At 46.2% G+C, this 18,499-nt stretch overlaps 1 protein-coding gene across 3 annotated transcripts in view; it reads right to left on the reverse strand.

Annotated features, from left to right (window-relative positions):
- The window catches only part of Lama3 (laminin subunit alpha 3), a 224,241-nt gene that overhangs the window by 74,880 nt on the left and 130,862 nt on the right, over positions 1 to 18,499 (reverse strand). For 2 of the 3 annotated variants that reach the window (XM_075969274.1, XM_075969275.1), the window contains 6 exons: positions 15,089 to 15,233; positions 14,286 to 14,426; positions 9,183 to 9,344; positions 6,546 to 6,644; positions 4,693 to 4,776; positions 1,199 to 1,429 (listed from right to left, as the gene is read on the reverse strand). In XM_075969274.1, coding sequence (XP_075825389.1) covers positions 1,199 to 1,429; positions 4,693 to 4,776; positions 6,546 to 6,644; positions 9,183 to 9,344; positions 14,286 to 14,426; positions 15,089 to 15,233 — 862 coding nt within the window. Of the gene's footprint in view, positions 1 to 5; positions 320 to 1,198; positions 1,430 to 4,692; positions 4,777 to 6,545; positions 6,645 to 9,182; positions 9,345 to 14,285; positions 14,427 to 15,088; positions 15,234 to 18,499 lie in introns of those variants that run through there. The other variant, XM_075969276.1, reaches the window with a different exon arrangement.

The following is an 18,499-nucleotide window of genomic DNA, read 5'->3' on the forward strand; positions in this document are numbered from 1 at the left end:
ATTACCTGGCTGGGTCTGAGCTCCGTATAACTTGCTTGCAGATGGTTTTGACCTGGACGCTGAAGAAAGGCTACCCTTTGCTGCTCTGAACCATATCCCAGGCACAGGTCTAGAGCTGCCCCAAAGATCCACAGCCATGCTGTGCTCCAGGCTGACCACCTCACTGCAGGGGACATCCTGATCCCTGGGTGTCCTGCCTGGCTGCGCACAAAACTCTATACTCCTCCTCTTATATTGCCCTTCCTGCTCAGTGCCCGGGCCTGTCTGACTCAGGGAAAGAAGGCTGTCTGCGGCAGGGGCCCCACCTTTCAACTTCACACATGACTCAGCCTACACAGAGAGAAAAACACATAACCGTTCCACAGGTAAGTACAGCCCTTGGTAATTCCTGGGAGACGGGGCAGACGTCACCTTCTACCCACCTGGCCCTGCAGACAGCCCGGCTGAGTTGCTGCAAAGCCACACCCTGACCACAGGGTGCTAACCTGCAGCTCCTCTTTGCCTCAGGCTATCTAGTTTATATTTTAAATCACTTAAAAAAGAGGTGGAAGGCATTGGGCTGACTGGAGGCAACCTGTGAGCCGACTCACAAGAAAAGGAGTCTCCAGGATGCTGTGTAAGGGAGATAGTTTCTGCTTTAAGCAGGGAAGTGAAGACATTTGCTAGTTCATGTACACAGAACAGCATCGCTGTCTCCCACTAATTTTGCCAATATTGATTCTTGTTAGGAAAAGAACACATTGACGTATGGGTTGAGAGAGAAACAGTTTCATTCTGTAGTGCATTCTAGTAAGTGAGGGTAACTTTAAACAACTCGGACCTGCTAAGAGGTGGAAAAGGGGAGTGAGATTTTTCCCTTTTGCATCCAGGGAATCCTTGGGATTTTCCTGCACTAGGGTGACAGGGAGACAGAAGGAGGCTCTGGCCCAGCTTACAGGAAAGGACAGACAAACACTGAGCCTTCCTACCTCTGATTTCTACATCCATGGAGCGCCCATGGTCTCCTTTGAATGCCAAGACAAGGTGCTGTCTTTGACACGTTTTGACTCCCTAAAGATCACCCAGGGGAAGATACACTTGGATGATGGGTAGAGAGAGCCCCAGCTGTGCCTGCTGCATTGCTGGACAGCAGCCAGAAAAAGCCAGACATAGATGGGCCCAGGAAATGAGGAATACCACAGCTGGGAAACTTTCCTACCTGACATGAGTCACCTGTGTAGTCAGAGGGACAGGCACACAGCTCCACAAGATGCGCTCTGGGTCCACTTCCTGTGTCGGAGGCCTCCTCCAGCCCCACCTCGCCCAGAGTGAGCCTCTGTGTCTCAGTGAAGTGGAGGCCCCGGATGTACAGTCCTTCCAGGTGGGACAGCACAGTCATCAGTTCTTCCCGGGACACCGGGGCACCATTGCCAGCGTGTCTGAAGTTCCCCTGCACAGCAAATGGAGAGGCTTCCTTAGGTAAGGTCACTTTCAGAGAGACAGGCCCTAGAATGGGTCAAATCGAAGCCATTCAGACTGTGTAAGGAAAAAAGAGCCAAAGAAAGAAAGATGAGCAGTCACACCAGGCTACTGCAGGGAAGAGGGTCTCCAAGACCAGTGCCACGCCTTTGTGAATGTGCTTTAATCTGGGAAAAAAATAAAGTCAGTGACAAAGATGCAGAAGGAAAAGAAGCTCCAGCAGGTAATATTAGCTCAACGTGCACACCTAGGACAGCAAACAATCTTTTCTTGCACACATTTTGTTTTATTAATTTGCTGCTTTGTTTGTGTGCTTGGGGATTTTGTTGTTTTGTTTTCTTTGAGACAGAGTCCAGTTAAGTAGCCTTGGCTGGCCTGGCACTCAGGATCCTTCTACCTTACTTTCCCAAGTGCCAAGATGACCAGTGTTAGAAACTTCATGACTCTTCATATCGTCATTGCCTGTCCTGGTACTCATTCTGTAGACTAGGCTGGCCTCAAACTCACAGAGATTTATCTGTCTCTGTCTCCTGAGTGCTGGGATTAAAGGTGTGCACCACCATCGACCAGCTTGTAATTTTATTGTTTTAAAAAAATCCGACATGAAATGTGATGTGGGAGTGTCATATATCAATCTGTTGATTTCATTGGTTAAAAAATAAAGAAACTGCTTGGCCCTGATAGGTTAGAAAATAGGTGGGTGAAGTAAACAGAACAGAATGCTGGGAGGAAGAGGAAGTGAGCTCAGACGCCATGCTCCCCTCTCCAGGGCAGACACGATTGAGCCAGCCACCAGGTCAGACATGCTGAATCTTTCCTGGTAAGCGCACCTCGTGGTGCTACATAGATTAATAGAAATGGGTTAAGAGGCTGAAACTAATGGGTCAGGCAGTGTTTAAAAGAATACAATGTGTGTGTTGTTATTACGGGGTATAAGCTAGCCAGGCAGCCAGGAGCCGGGCTGTGGGAAGAGGCTCGCAGCTCCCTCAACAGAAATGTACCATCATATCCATTTCTTTTACAGATTCTGTAGCGCAGTGGTCTGGGCTATGAGCACAACACTGCACAAGGCTGGAAAACTTGCTCATGGTTGGAAACAGAAACTCCAGGCAGACCCCTCTAGTCATGAAAAAACACACCCTACTTTCAAAGAGCTGGATTATTTTAGGAACCTCATATCAGTGAACTCACACCCTGTGTGTTTTTTGTGACTGGGTACTTCTTATCAAGGGGTTATTTAGCAATGAATTTTCTGTTCATAGCTCAGATCACTGTTCTAATTTTTTTGCACGTAATTTACCCTGTGTTTCTTTGCTTTGTAATTTTTCCATATGGTGTATATGTATGAGTGTATATATGTCAGAGCACATGTGGAGCTCTGGGGACAGCTTGCAGCCCCAGTCTTCTCAGCCATGTCGATTCCTGGTATCGAACTCGGGTCTTCAGGCTTGCTAGCAGATGTCTTCTCAGCATTAGTGTTACTGAGGGTCACTTGCACGTTCTCTGTATTTGTCTTTCTGTATGCGAATCACAGTGCACTTGTGTGGTCCTCTTTCATCTATCCTATTTTGAGCTTGGGGATCTCTTGATATCTTAGTGACTCTCATCATGTTTGGGAAGTAATTGCTCCTTCAAATATTTGCCTTTCTCTTTCTCATATTTCCATTGTATACATTGGTACACTTGAGCTCCTCCAAGCTTGCATCTGCCTATAAAACCACGAAAACATCATAACCTTGCGGTACATTATATTCTAGGTTATGCAGTGGGGGTTTTGAGCGTTGGTCATAACAAAAAGCCATATAGTAACTGGTTTATGCTATGTAGTTTGTCATGGTCCTGAAGTTCCAAGTCCACATCAAGGTGCTGGCTGCATGAGCTCCTGGCAAGGCTCTCTTCCTGATTTGCAGATGACTATCATCATTGCATCTGTACAGGATGCAAGAAGGCAGCGCTCTGATGTGCTTTGTGTGCTGGTTTATTTGAAGTATTTATGTGTGGCAATCTGCATGTGCATGTATATGCAGGAACGTGTCTCTGGAGCAGAGGAGGGCACTGCATGTGCATGTATATGCAGGAATGTGTATGTGCAGGAGAGCAGAAGAGGGCACTGCATGTGCATGTATATGCAGGAACGTGTCTCTGGAGCAGAGGAGGGCACTGAACACCCTACAGCAGGAGTTTCAGGAGGCTGTGAGCCACCCAGTCTTAGTGCTGGGAGCCAAACTCAGAGCCTCTGCAAAAGCAGCAATGCTCTAAATCATTGAACTTCTCTATCTCTCCAGCACTAGAGAACAGGCGTTCTCTGTTGTTCTGGCCATGAGAGACAGCTCAGTGGGTGAGAGATGGAGACGGGAAGATTCTTCAGGCTTGCTGGCCAGCCTACCTCGCAAGTTTCAAGCCAAAGAGAAAGCTTGTCTTAGACAAAGGGGAAACAGCAGCTCAGGAACTATAGCTAAGATTGTCCTCTGGTGGCCCCCCCCCACATGCGTGTGCATGCACACACACACATACACACACACACACACACACACACACACACACACACACAGGATAGGGGAAATATTTATAAAAGAGATATAAGCAAAAATATGTATGCATCAAACACTCAATGGTGTATTATATTCTAGATTATGTGGTGGGGTTTTCTCACTGTGTGTGTGTGTGTGTGTGCGCGCGCGCGCGCGTGCGCGTGTGTGTGCATTTGCATGTGTGATGGTGTTTATATATAAGCCAGAGGACAAATTTTGGGAATCAGTTCTCTCCTTCTACCACCTAAGTCCTAGGGATCAAACTCAGGTCAGGTTGGCATCAAGCATCCTTACCCATTTGTTTTGTTTGTTTGCTTGTTTTTTTTTAATATTTATTTATTTATTTTGTATACAATATTCTGTCTGTGTGTATGCCCGCAGGCCAGATGAGGGCACCGGACCTCATTACAGATGGTTGTGAGCCATCATGTGGTTGCTGGGAATTGAACTCAGGACCTTTGGAAGAGCAGGCAATGCTCTTATCCTCTGAGCCATCTCTCCAGCCCACATGTTTGCTTGTTTTTTAAAACCATACCACCCCACCCTCTGTGTGTGTGTGTGTGTGTATGATTTTTCTCTCTCATTATATTTATGCCTCTGTATAAATGCAATCTGTATTCTTACAATATTCTTAACTGAAAATCTTGACTTAACTAAAACACAGAACAAAAAGATCATCAAAGACCTTTTTCTGGTATTTTACCTCAACCATTTGTACCCTTCCATGATGCAGCCTGTCTGGCCTTGGGTCACTGGATTCCGTGTGGATGATGGACATGTGCTGACCCTGTTTAAAGGAAGCAGGCATGCATTAGTGCCTTAGTTGGGATATATTGATGTTAGAACAGATTTCTGTGTTTGTCTACATTATATGAAACACCTGGCCCTAAACAGTTCAGAACTGGCTGGGTTAGTGACCTGGACACCAGTGAATAGTGGCTATTTTGTTATGTTTTCACACATATGAAAACTACATTGACCAAAAGGGATTTTAAAATATGAAGAAAGAATAAGAGCTGGAGAGATAGGTTGGTGGTTAGGATCACTGGCTGTTCTTCCAGAGGACCCGAGTTCAATTCCCAGTATCCTCTTAGAGGTTCACAACATCTATTATCCGGTCCCAGAGGATCTGCTGCACAGATCCTGTGCATAGACAAACATGCAGATGAAACACTCACACACATTAAATGAAATGCTTTTAAAAATGGAGAAGAGTATTCATTTTAACCATCCTTTGTAATTAATGTGGGAAGAGCGTTTCATTGCTGCCAATATGATGTGCTTTGGTGGCAGCTTCCTGGAGAGCGCAGTGATGGAGGAAGGGTTAACAGAGCCTGGCTTTGCAGCTACTATGCTCAGCACACTGAAGAAGAGGAGTTTATAGATGAAGGCATGGGCCCAGGGCTCCAGCCCGGCCTGTGGGTCTGGCCACCTTCTCTCAGGTGCTTTCTTAGGACTGCACGGGCATGTCCGTGCCCTGCTTTAACAGCTCCACCCAAGTCACACATCACAGCCCAGCTGTTCTGTGTCAGCTCCAAACCTGGAGGCAGCCCATTCGTGAGAGCAGAACATTATCTAGGATCGCAGATCACTTCAAACCTTAATCTAAGGAACATGCCCCAAAGGCTCTTAATTACAGAGGTTTAAAATACAACAACAAAGAAAAATTCCTGTGAGCCTAAATGATTTCCGTGTCTGAAGTTAAAATCAAGGGGGGATTTTGATCATTACCTCCCAGAGCATTCCAAGAGTGTGCAGTTAAGTCCTCTGCAGTAGAGATTGCATGCAGCAGTAGCTGCAGCTAGGAGCTGTGCTTAAGAAAGCAAAGCTGAAACCCTGCGGTGCTGCGGGGATGGGACTTTTATTACATAGCAGCTTTCCTTATGCAACTCTCAAGTCTTTGTTGCCCATTTACACTACGCTCTGCTAAAGTTCCTTTGAGTTTTTACCACAATTCAATACATTTGTTTACTGGTCAAAGCAAAAGATGGCTGAGCAGGGCTTGCACACAAAGATCTACCAAGCACACGGGGCCTTTGCCATGAAGATGTGTATGAGGCTTGCTGGCCCATTTACAGTGCAGGGTGCAAAGAAACCTTCCTGGAAGCTGGAGTTGCTAGCACCCATAGCATGTAAGGCAGAAATGGAGGTGGGGATGGAGCTCATAGCAGGTGCGAGTTCCTGGGTTACATCTCCAGCACCCCGCTTCCAAGGTAAGCAAAGGCAGATTTAGCTTTGGGCTAGGGCTCCTGAACCCATATCCAAGGATTTGTCCTGTATTCTAGGGGTGCCATGAAGAATGAATTCAAAATCATTTTTGAGACTAACTTGAAAGATAAGACCATAATAAAACACGAGCCGGTTTCAAAGATGAAATATAGCTCCATTGGGAGGGGAGAGGGGAAGCCCTTTGGGCAGGAGTGCTATGTTCTCTAAACTTCATGTCAGGGTCTTCAAATCACAATTCAGCCTAACATTCTGCACAACCCTGGTTATGGGCACAGCCCTAGTTATGGGCACGGCTTCTCACTGCTCGGCCCACACCCTAGTACCTACAGTAAGCTGTACATCCGCCCGCTTTTCCAAAGGAACCATGTCGCCAGGTAAGCCAAAGGACTTGGCTTGGTAGGTGAGGTAGCCGCCATATGAGGAAACCTGAAATTGAAAGAACAGTATCAATAGCACTGAAAATGACCAGGCTGACGCTAACCCAGTTGTCTGGAAAGACGGACATCTGCAAAGACACTCTCGGAAGGATGAAACTAATTATGCTGCCTTCATCGCCTGCTTATGTCATTTTCAGAATCCTGAAAACCATTAACACAAATGTGTCTTATAAGTGGGGATGTATTTTTATTAAAAAGAAAAAGTAACAACCATATTATAACAAACAAGATATTTTCCCTTCCATGATGGCTAAACAAAAATTTGCTTAATCCAAAGAGATTCCAAGAAATCTATTAGTAACCAGAAGAAATTGGTTTACCAGTTGCAAAATAAACCTCTAAAAATAAATTTTAAAAAAAATCCCTTGAAAGCAGATGGGATTCCCTGTGCTGTTACAAATTTTGCTGGAGAGAGAAGCCATGATCACCTGCTACCTCAGAGACACAGACTGGACCAGCACAGTGTGACCGTGGTGGCAATGTGGCAGTGAATGGTCATCGTTTTCTGTTCACTGGGTCTCCTCTGCTCCTGGTCTCCCCCCTTTGAAACCAGCTAGGAACGAGGGACTGAGGAGAGTCTGTCTGTAGCAGCATCTCAGCTGAGAACAAAACGCTGCTCCAGGGGAGAGCAGGAGAGCATCTCTGGGGCCCTAGCCATGGAGGCTTCTGCTAGGACCTGCCTCCTGATAAAGCTTCCCAGAGCTGTGTTCTCAGGTCCTGGAAGCATTTCCATGAGACACCTAGGCTCATCTAATTGATTTTAATCGCTGTCTTTTTGATAGACCAAGGGTGGCTTTTAAAATATGAACATAAATTCTGATAGTCTTCTCTAGAGTTGTAGTGGCTTAAATTAGGAATGTTCATCATGGGCTCAGGTATTTGGATAATTGGTTTTCTATTGTGGTGCTGTTGGGGGATTGTGGAAATTTTAGGAGGTGTAGCTTCGCTGCAGAAAACACATGGCTAGGATGGCATTGAGAGCACACCCCTTCCCTACCTACGGCCCTCTCTCTAATTCTCTGTGTGGTTGGAGACACGATCTCTCAGCTTCCTGTTCTAACCGCCTGCTGCCATGCCTCTGCCAAAACAAATCCTTTCTTTTAGATGTTGCTTTTGGTCATGGTGTTTTATTACAGTAACGGAAAGGAAGCGCACACAGGAGAGTTTCATTGTCCTTGCCTTGAGTGTGGGCTCAATTCAGTGACTCCTTTCTAACAAGTTAATGCGCAGAATAAAGCAGAAATGAGATTTCGTCTTTTCCAAAGTTGAGTTTTAAGATTTTATGACTTCTGCCTTGAGTTCTTTCATTAATTCTTGCTATCTCATTCTTCTTCCTCCGTTTGCAGAAGCCAGCCATCATGCCATGAGAGTCTGTGAACAGCCCAGGAATGCATCATGCCATGAGGCTCCATGAGCAGTCCAGGACGATCTCACATGATGAGTATCCGAAGCTTCTAGCCAGATTTAGCAAGGCACAGAACCCATGGTAGTGGCCTTAGCAATTGACTCTTCTAGTTCCAAGATGACTAAGCCTGGCTAATATCTGACCACAACCCCAGAGGAAACTCTGGGCCATTGTCTCCTGGATCCCCAGTCCACAGAAACTGCAGTCACTTGTCCCCTTAAGCGGCTGTGCAGTACAGATGGTCAACGCATGAGAGGAGTGGAGGCTAGTGCTGATGGGTCAGCTGGAAGAGCAATTCTGGGCACATGAAAGTGTCAAAGTTCATAGTTCTTCATCCAGAGTTAGAGATCTGGAGTCAACAGTGAGTTAACGACCCCTGAGCTAACTCACAGACATTGAGTTCATTCCTCAATGACTGATAATTTCATCAATTTTGCCTACATAATGGAACCTCTGTAAACACCTTGTTGTTTATTTAAGCCACACGAGATATGAAATTATGACATCCTGTGAGCTGTGAAATCCTCGCTTTCTACCATCTCCTCTTATGACAGACTTGCAGCCTATGCCACCTGATCGTGTTTCTACACAGGGACTGGACTGGACTCATCATGGCCGGGCTCTGTCACACAGCGTGTGCTTCTCACTGATACGATCCTGGAGGAGCATCATTAAATACACTTGGTCCTGCTTGTGAGAGTCTAACCGCCATGGGGCCTCTGCTTCTTTTAATAACTCTGTGAGTCACTTCTCATTCTCCTGACAAGGAGCCTTTCTGCTGTAAAACAAAGGCTCCTCCGCAGAGCGTTTAAAGGCACCTGGCTCATTTGCAACATCTATTATTTAAATGGTTTTATATTCCCCCAGAGGAGAGCTCTTTGGCAGGAAGCACAAATCGAGAAAACCATCATGCACGACTTCCTTTTCTGGGAACTTGTGTAAGCGGGACACACAGGTGAGGTACCTTTGCCACCCACTGTGTGGCAGGAGGCAGGGCATCTCCGTCGACGTTGCCTAACTTGTAAACGTTAACTACCCGACCTCCCAGATCTCCAGGACATGATGATTATGCAGGGATAGCGGAGACCCCAGAGGGCTCAGAAGGACATCAGACCATGTTACCTTGTCACCTAGGTAGGAGGGAGGTGACGCCCAGGATGCACTGTGGACTGATGATGGCAGCTCCTGCAGATCTGCAACCATGCTGTTGCTGCCGGGGTTGAAGGACACAGGGACATCAACTCCATCTGCTGTCTCGAGACGCCAGCCCATCATGTCTACAAGCTAGAGCACAGTAATTGTGGCTTTTAGAGTGGTGGCTGCATCATCATCATCACTGAAAGACTCACACAATGACCACCTAGCTGCAAAACTTTCCTTTATGTATCTTTTTAAAATGCTATCTATTAAACTCATATAGTGTGGAGTTTATCAGTGAGTCATACCCCAGGCCCAACCATCTCACCTTGAGTCTGCCCACACTGGGCACAGCAGAGCTGTCACTTAACTCTGCTTCCTTTCTGACCCAGGGAGCATGGGACCACATATATGTGGGCTCTGTCTTTGTATTTTACCACATGCCTTGGTTTCTGACATGTGGTGGTTATTTACTGGATGTTCAAATAATCAAAAAGTAAGTGGATGAATAATAACTTGTGGGCATCTTTACAAAGTGAAGTCAAAGGCTGGAGAAAGGGCTCAGTGGTTAAGAGCACTGCGATTCTTGCAGAGGACCCTGGTTTGGCTCCTAGCACCTGGTCACTCACAACGACCAGAACCACCAGTTCTGGGTATCAAATGCTTTTTCTGGCCTCTGAGGGCACCTGCACTTGATGTGGGAGTGTCATATATCAATCTGTTGATTTCATTGTTTAAGCAATAAAGAAACTGCTAGGCCCATTTGATAGGCCCACCCTTAGGTGGGTGGAGTAAACAGAAGGGAAGGCTGGGAGGAAGAGGAAGTGAGGTCAGACTCCGCAGCTCTCCTCTCCGGAGCAGACGCCTCAGGAGAGACGCCATGCTACCTGCTCCAGGGAAGACGCACACCATGCCCCAGCTCCGACCCAGGATGGACTTAGGCTAGAATCTTCCCGGTAAGCGCACCTAGGGGCGCTACACAGATGATTAGAAATGGGCCAGAGCAGTGTTTAAAAGAATACAGTTTCTGAGTAATTATTTGGGGCATAAGCTAGCCGAGCCGAGCCAGGCGGCTGGGGATTTGGGGACGCAACCCTGCCGCCGCTCCTTATTACTACAAATGGCGCCCAACGTGGGGCTAACTAAACCTACTTAAAAAACCTGAGAAGGCTTAAAAATAAGGAAGAGAGCGTTTAACACAGATTTTTGCTGTTTGTTGGTGGCGTGCTGTAGAGAGATTTCCTGATTCGGCAACAGCAGCAGAAAAAATGCTGTGTCATTTCAAAGCGCGGCTTCCTGGAGCTTTGCCGCCAGTGCAAACTCTGGCTTTATGTTTGTGTTCCCGCTTGGGATCGGAAGGAGAGTGCTCTGAGACGGTGCGATGACTCAGAGCTTCCCGCCTGCTCCTGGGCAGAAGGCAGAATCAGGCTTAGGCAGGCGGAAGAGCATGGCGATTTCTGCTGCCATACAGAGATGTGTTTTCAGACTGCGTAGTGCTCTGCGTGTCAGATCTGGATGTAACTTGGATGAAAAGAATTTCTGTGCTGCACGCTCAGTCTCAGAATTAAAGTGCTGAGTGCCGCTCCTACCTGGTAGCCTCAAGAGGCTTCCTGACTCAGCTTTAGCTGCAAAACTCTGCGGCTCATTAAGAGGTCCTGCCACAAAACACTTAAACAGTGTTGATGAAAAGCTGAACACATGCTTTTCGGTTTTCAGCCGTAGCAGGAAAAAAGCTGTGCCATTTAAAAATGCTGGCTTTCTGGGCTGTCCTGCCAGGGCAAACTCTGACTGTTTGAGGCAGGAGGGCCGGCTACCGAGAGAGGATTTGAGTGTTGTCTGTTGTAGCTCGCTGGCTGGCAGGGACCTTGCAGCCTGTACCTCAGCCATGAGGCTGGAAAGCTAAGGAATGGACTGGATCTAGCTGGCAAAGCCACGCCTTTAGTCCTACTGATATTGCTTGGCAAATTAAAGGCTCTTGTGGTCAGAAAAAGAGAGATATACAGTAAAGAGAGATTCAAAGACAGAGAAAATTTCTAAATGGTTTAAAGTGTGTTAAAAATATATGCAGACTAAAAGTTAAAATTCTTAAAGCAAACTTCTGTGACTTCAAGGTGTGGTAGCACACGCCTTTAATCCCAGTGCTTAGAAGGCAGAGATAAACAGATCTCTGTGAGTTCAAGGTGTAGTAGCACACGCCTTTAATCCCAATGCCTGGGAGGCAGAGACAGGCGGATCTCTGAGAGTTCAAAGACAGCCTGGTCTACAGGGTTATTCCAGGTCAAAGATGTGCGCTCAAAAAGCAAAAAGTTAACCTAGGAATGTCACAGCTTAGATTCTTAAGTGCCTAGTGATTTAAAGGCGCAAATCAAAAGTGCTCCTGGATAGTAAAAAATTTGCAGATTCACAATAGGACAGATTCAGACCACTAAACGAGTCACACTGTTGGATGAATGTACGTTGGCTTGGGAGAGAGAAGAAAAAGAATATAGAGAATAAAGTTAATGGTTTAAAAAAAAAAAGGTAAAGTCTTTAAAGAGACAGAATAAAGTAAAGTGATAGAGTAAAAATAAGCCGCGTAAAGATGAAAAATTCACAGAGAGTCTGGATTCTTTGTATTATTGTGTTTTCTTTAAAATTTTTGACTGTGAAGGAGCTAAGTACAGAGAGACATTTCATTACATGGGCCGCCAAGCTAAACCAGAATGGATATAAGGGTATTACGATTTCAAAATTTGGATCTAAGGATATGATGCTTTGGAGAGAGTCTTCTTTTGTTTTCACAGAGGATGAGACTCTATGGATTTCTTCTATTCCGATTTGGTATGATGGACCACGTCCTCCTGAAGGGTTGCTGTGAACATCTTCAGAAAATTGCTTTGCTCAACTGCCAACTGAGATAAACCTGGCACACAGGTTACACCCTAAATAATCTGATTAACGACGCCCCCATTCAGCAGGAAGCAGTTTGGAGAGAAAAACTGCGCCCATGTTCCCAAATATGGTTTATAAACGTTCTTTTACATTTAAAGGGGGATATGATATAGGTATGAATAATTTGCATTAGTATAGATTTTGCTTTATTTATAGAGATTTAAGGTCAATTTTGTTATATGTATAAATGTTTCTGATGTAACTTTTACTTGATAACTGTTTTGTTATATGTAATTTTGCTATGTTAAGGTTAAAGCCTTCCTTTTTTTGTTTAAACAGAAAAAGGGGAAGTGATGTGGGAGTGTCATATATCAATCTGTTGATTTCATTGTTTAAGCAATAAAGAAACTGCTAGGCCCATTTGATAGGCCCACCCTTAGGTGGGTGGAGTAAACAGAAGGGAAGGCTGGGAGGAAGAGGAAGTGAGGTCAGACTCCGCAGCTCTCCTCTCCGGAGCAGACGCCTCAGGAGAGACGCCATGCTACCTGCTCCAGGGAAGACGCACACCATGCCCCAGCTCCGACCCAGGATGGACTTAGGCTAGAATCTTCCCGGTAAGCGCACCTAGGGGCGCTACACAGATGATTAGAAATGGGCCAGAGCAGTGTTTAAAAGAATACAGTTTCTGAGTAATTATTTGGGGCATAAGCTAGCCGAGCCGAGCCAGGCGGCTGGGGATTTGGGGACGCAACCCTGCCGCCGCTCCTTATTACTACATGCACTCATATGGTATACATCCATACATGCAGGTACATGTACATATACATAGATGATAAATAAATAAATCTTTGAAAGATGAGATCCACATACAGAAGGATATAGGAGGAATTCAGGGGACCCTCCCCACCACAGATGGGCAATTTCTAATGGATAGAGTCATGGAAAGAGGGGAGGGGAAGGGTGGACATCTTCACTTGTGTAAGCACTGGTGGATCCGTCGGGCTCCAATGAGGAATTACAATTCAGTGATCACATAGATGATCCTAGCAAACTAAATGGGTAACAAAATAAAACCAAGGGCCATTGACCCTGGAAAGGAACAGGAAGGAAAAAGAAGGGGTTGGTAGGGGCCAGAGGGAGGGTAGAGCGGGAGGGGAGGGAATAACCAGAATACATTCTGTACATGAAGAATTAACTTAGATTTTTAAAAGGTTTTTGACAACATTTTAAAAAATTAATTGTGTTTTGGAATACAGTAGCCCAAGTACAATATTTCCTTTGTCACTGAGGAAACCAGCTCCGTTTAGAGGGGAGGGAAAACAAAGAATTGACAAGGAACACTCAGGAGTAAGCTGTGGTGGGTAAAAGGGGAGACTACAGAGCAGACTTACAAACTATGTTTCCTTCCACAAACTAGTCCACCCTCCACTCAGCAAGCAGTAAAATATGTAAAGCAGTATTACACAGATGCTACTGGATCGTGGACTAATGAAGTTGATAAAGTCTTAGTTTTATAAAGTTAATTTCAGAAGTAGACAGAGAGGGAGACAGCTCAGCGGGAAGGTACTTATCTCACAAGCACGAGAACCTGAGTTTGATCTCCAAGAAGCCACAGAAAAAGCTAGGTGGGGCGGCACACATATGCAGTCTCAGTGCTTGGGAAGTGAAGGCAGGGGGATGCCAGTCAGTCTAGCCAAGGCAAGATCCAGGTCCACTTAGGGATTACCTCAGAGGTGGAAGTGGAGAACAATGGAAGAAGACACTTAACATTGACCTCTGGCTTCATCACGCATAGGCACACACCCTTCCATATGGTAAAACATTTGAGAAAGAAATTTTAAAAGGAAGAATATAAAAAAGAGAATGAAGACTGTGTTATTACCACCATCTTCTATGTTCCAAATCCTGTCTTAGGCCATGGTATATGTTAAGGAGTTCACATTCCACTTATGGAGAAAGGAAAGACAGTAATTTTTAAAGTTAAAGGTATAATATGTTACAAAGTGTTAAATGCTATGGAGAAGTCAAGGGCAATGATACAGATACTGACCAGGATTATCTATTTCCAGGGGGAGGTGGGAGAAAGCATTCTGAGCATGTGACATCTGATCAAAGACCTGAATAATCTGAGACACACTCACGATGGCATCTACGGAGACAGTGCTGCAGACCAAGGAGCAGCGAGGTTAGGAATACTGACCAAGAACCCAAACACACCTTAGATCTTTGCTTGTGTGAACTTTGACAGTCAGTAGTCACTCCAAAACAGAAGCATGTGGTGCAACCTTTTGGACTGGCAGGGTTTAAGTAGAATGATCCTTTGCGACACACTTGGCATTCTGGGCCTTCCACGTTTTCCTGTTAAAACAAAACATGAAGAATGAGTCCTGTAAGACACTCTAGTATCAGGAGACACAGAGACAGCACTGTGGGGCTGTAAGACACCCTAGCATCGGGAGACACAGAGACAGAACTGTGAACTGTGGGGCTGTAAGACACCCTAGCATCAGGAGACACAGAGACAGAACTGTGAACTGCGGGGCTGTAAGACACCCTAGCAGTGGGAGACACAGAGACAGAACTGTGGGCTGTGGGGCTGTAAGACACTAGCATCGGGAGACACAGACAGCACTGTGGGATTGATGGCAGAAGGGCAACTGGTCCAACTTCCCCCACCTGCAACATCTGCTAGGATCTGAATCCCACCTGTAAGATTTTGGGACCTGTGGCAGGGAAGATAGCTTTGGGCCCTCATCCAAGAACAAATTGCAAGAAAGATATGAACCTCCTGATGCTATAGAAAACAGTTCATGTTGATTTTTCTAAAGGGATTTGTCCTTATTAACAGATTGTCATAGAGAGAGGGATGGGGGCTGTAACCTTTCTAAAAGATGAGAAAGATCTTTCCTTCATTACGCCTATGAAGGGAGAGGGTAAGTACTAAATGTTACATACATTACAGAACTCATCACAGGTCAGTTCCCTGGAAAAACTCCCACGCATCACAGGACTTGCTTTACCTTGCACACACAAGCCCCAGTCCCTGGGTCACACACGTTGGGCTCAGTCCCGTCTCTGTGACAACTGCAGGGGACACACTCAGGGAAGTGGTGGAAGCCAGGAGCACATCTGTCACACCGCTGCCCTGTGATTCTAGGCTTGCACCTGCACAGGAAGAAAGGAAACAAAACTCCCATCACTGCTCTGTGTGCGACTCTAAAAGGTCTCCCTGCTTCATGATAGGACAGTTGCTGAAAGACACCAATCACACAGGCACAGGGGCTGAGTGTGGCTGCTGACACCCACAGAAAGCCAGTGAAGATGCCACCATGGGTGACCTGTGACCCCCGGATCAGAGTCCTTGCTAAGGGTTGGAGGTGCAGAGATGTGTACACCACTCCCCCCAAAGCCCATAAGTAGAAATGTGAACAGTACACATGGGGTCCACCCTAGAAGAGCTACCAGTATCCCCGGGGGAGCTAACACCTGGGCTGATCTGGAATGCTGCAGTGCTGGTGTTTCAGACAGAAGGAACACAGTAAGAACACCACCAAGTATGTTCATGAAGCACATGCCTGGTGTCACTAGAACTGAAGCCCAAGAGGGGATTGTCAAACCTCAGGTCTGTCAAGTTAGATGAGAGTTCAGTTGTCATCCTGAGTCAGGATGGCTTGATGAGGCGCCCAAGGAGGAGAGGAAGTGGCTGGACCGTGTGCAGGGTGGAGTCGAGGAAAGAGTTCCAATCAAACGCTACCAGGTCATGAGCTAGCTTGGGGAAGAGGGTTTAGGGTGGGCATGAGAATGGTTTCTAAAGTGTTTTGGGTGGAGGTTTCTGGGACTTGCATCTTCCATGAGGTGGGGGAAGAAGAAAAGATGAAGAGTTCCAGGTTTCCAGCTGAGTATACGACGAATCCGAGACCCCACGGAAGCCAAGGAGAAAAGGAATTAGTGAGGAGGAGCCTGTGGGCAGGAAGTAGCCAAGGGAAGCAGATGGCAAGAGGAGCCATTTGGGGCAAGTCCAGAAGAGAGGGACCGTGAGAGCCTGAGCCCACAGACACTGATCCGTCAGTCACCAGCAAATGCAGCTGACGCATGGGGTGAACGAGAAAAGGTAGACCAGAGGGACAGGACCCTGTGGCTCACCATATAGGGGACAGGAGAAGGGGGACTCACCATGTAGGGGACAGGAGAAGGGGGGACTCACCATATAGGGGACAGAGGAAGGGGTGAGCAAGCTGTGTGCTCTGTTCCTTGTCCCATACCTAAGTGAGAGCAGCTGCTTTTTAATCAAACATCTGCTTATAACCATAGAAAGGGTTTTTGTTAATAGTGAGAATGAATTCAAGCAGCTTAAACTCCAGCGCTATGTATGCTGCAGCTCACTGTGCAGGGGGCTGAGAAAATTCATCCCCTTTACAATCAGTTTTCACACATCTGCGGAAATGGATTGTTGCATTGAGTAAGAAACTGTGTGAAACCCTCAGGACTGCACCTTGCACACTGGCATGTCTCTGTGATGATTCCTGCTTAACCCTGGCCTAGAGGAGCACACGGCCCAGTGGGAAGTGAGGTGCATCTAGAACCACACAGGAGGAATTCATAAACGTTCTGCTAGAAGCAATCACTCTAGTGCAGGGCATCAGAAATTTTGAAAGGGAATCAGAGAAGCTGGATATGGACCATCTCACTCTCCGCTCAACTCCACACACATCCTATACACACATACATACAACCTACACACACCCCTATACACTCATATCCTACATATACACACCCCACACACATGAGCCTACAGGGGACACTTCACATTCAAACAACAATTTCAGGTACTGCAGGGACATCCACGTTCCTACAACAGGGTCCTATGGAAGAAGAAGGCATGCTGTTGGAAGCACAGCTGCTGTAGTCTCAGTGTGTTGACGAAGGAAGGCATGGATGCCTGTTACAGCTAGGGCAGTCAGACAAGACAGAAGGGAAGCTAAAGTGGGCTCTCTCTCTCCCTGTTGCCTCCAGAGCCCTTGTGAACTGATGGCATAGGAGGGGATGGTGGGAGACCACACCCATCACCCTGGACCTAGCTCTGAGCTGAAAAGACACAAGGCAGCAGAGAGCACACGAATGGAGAAGAAAACACAAATAGGGAGTTGTGGCCCTGAAACTGTTCTCAGCCCAGCCCAGATGGGGATGACAAGTCCGGGTAAGCAGAACCTGAAGAATATAGAATCTATACTTCAGAGGAATTCAGTGTTTGGATCCTGTGTAGCATCAAGTAACCACAGGAATCTGGTGATGTCATGACAACCAGGAAGAAAAAAGAAACACCCACTCCAAGATCTGGCTGAATATCTTCTAAAGCAACCTGAGTCAGCCTGACCTTACACCTGTCTCCCAGGAGACCAGAGACAGGAGAGCTGCGCTGGCTGCTGCCACCTGGAGACACAGCAGGGCCGCTCTTGGGATGCTGGTCTATGAAGTCATCTCTGAGACACTCGGCTGGGGGCCCAACATTATGTAATAATATCTGCCCACATGTGTGCGTGGGTGCCTGCAAGCATCTCATAGGAACTGGTCCAGATGCACCAGAGAGAACATTGTCTTTCTGTTATTAAATACTGCAGTTCCTATCATCTGATGGTCATGTCAAACATCAGTTTCAACCTGCAGTCCAAGGTCTACCATGTCATTCATTCCCTCACTGGAGAATTACCGATGGCTTCTACATGTCACATCTCTGTGTCAGGGGACCTGGAGGGAGCAAGGCTGAACAAGCCAGTCTTGACATCAGCAGTTTCACTGAAGACATGGAGATGTAAGAAATTAAGTAATAGTGTAAGAGATAGGATGACTAAATATTAAGTTTGCTTGTATTAAAAAAAATGGTGGCACTATCTCTGTGACATTTGTGTCTCATTCTTCCTGTGAGTTTTCAGTTTGCAACACAAACTCTTTGAAGGACACAAATAATCTGAAGGTAGCAGAAGAGTGACATGGGAGTGATTTTTTTAATCTGTTGCTTTCATTGGTTAATAAAGAAACTGCCTAGGCCCATTTGATAGGCCAACCCTTAGGTGGGCAGAGTAAACAGAACAGAAGGCCAGGAGAAAGAAGCTGAGTCAGGGAGTCGCCATGATTCTTCCCCTCCAAACAGACACAGGTTAAGATCTTCCCTAGTAAGCCACCTCGTGGGATACACAGACTATTAAAAATGGGTTAGATCAATATGTAAGAGCTAGCCAATAAGAGGCTGGAACTAATGGGCCAGGCAGTGTTTAAAAGAATACAGTTTCCATGTAATTATTTCGGGTAAAGCTAGCCAGGTGGTGCCCAACGTGGGGCTAAATCCACTTAAAAACCTGAGAGGACTTAAAAAAGAAAAAAATATTTAAGACAGCTTTTTGTTGTTTATGGGTTGCGTGCTACAAAAAAAATTG

Source organism: Microtus pennsylvanicus, chromosome 4 (genome assembly GCF_037038515.1).
Source record: "Microtus pennsylvanicus isolate mMicPen1 chromosome 4, mMicPen1.hap1, whole genome shotgun sequence".
In the NCBI taxonomy this organism is placed as follows: domain Eukaryota; kingdom Metazoa; phylum Chordata; class Mammalia; order Rodentia; family Cricetidae; genus Microtus; species Microtus pennsylvanicus.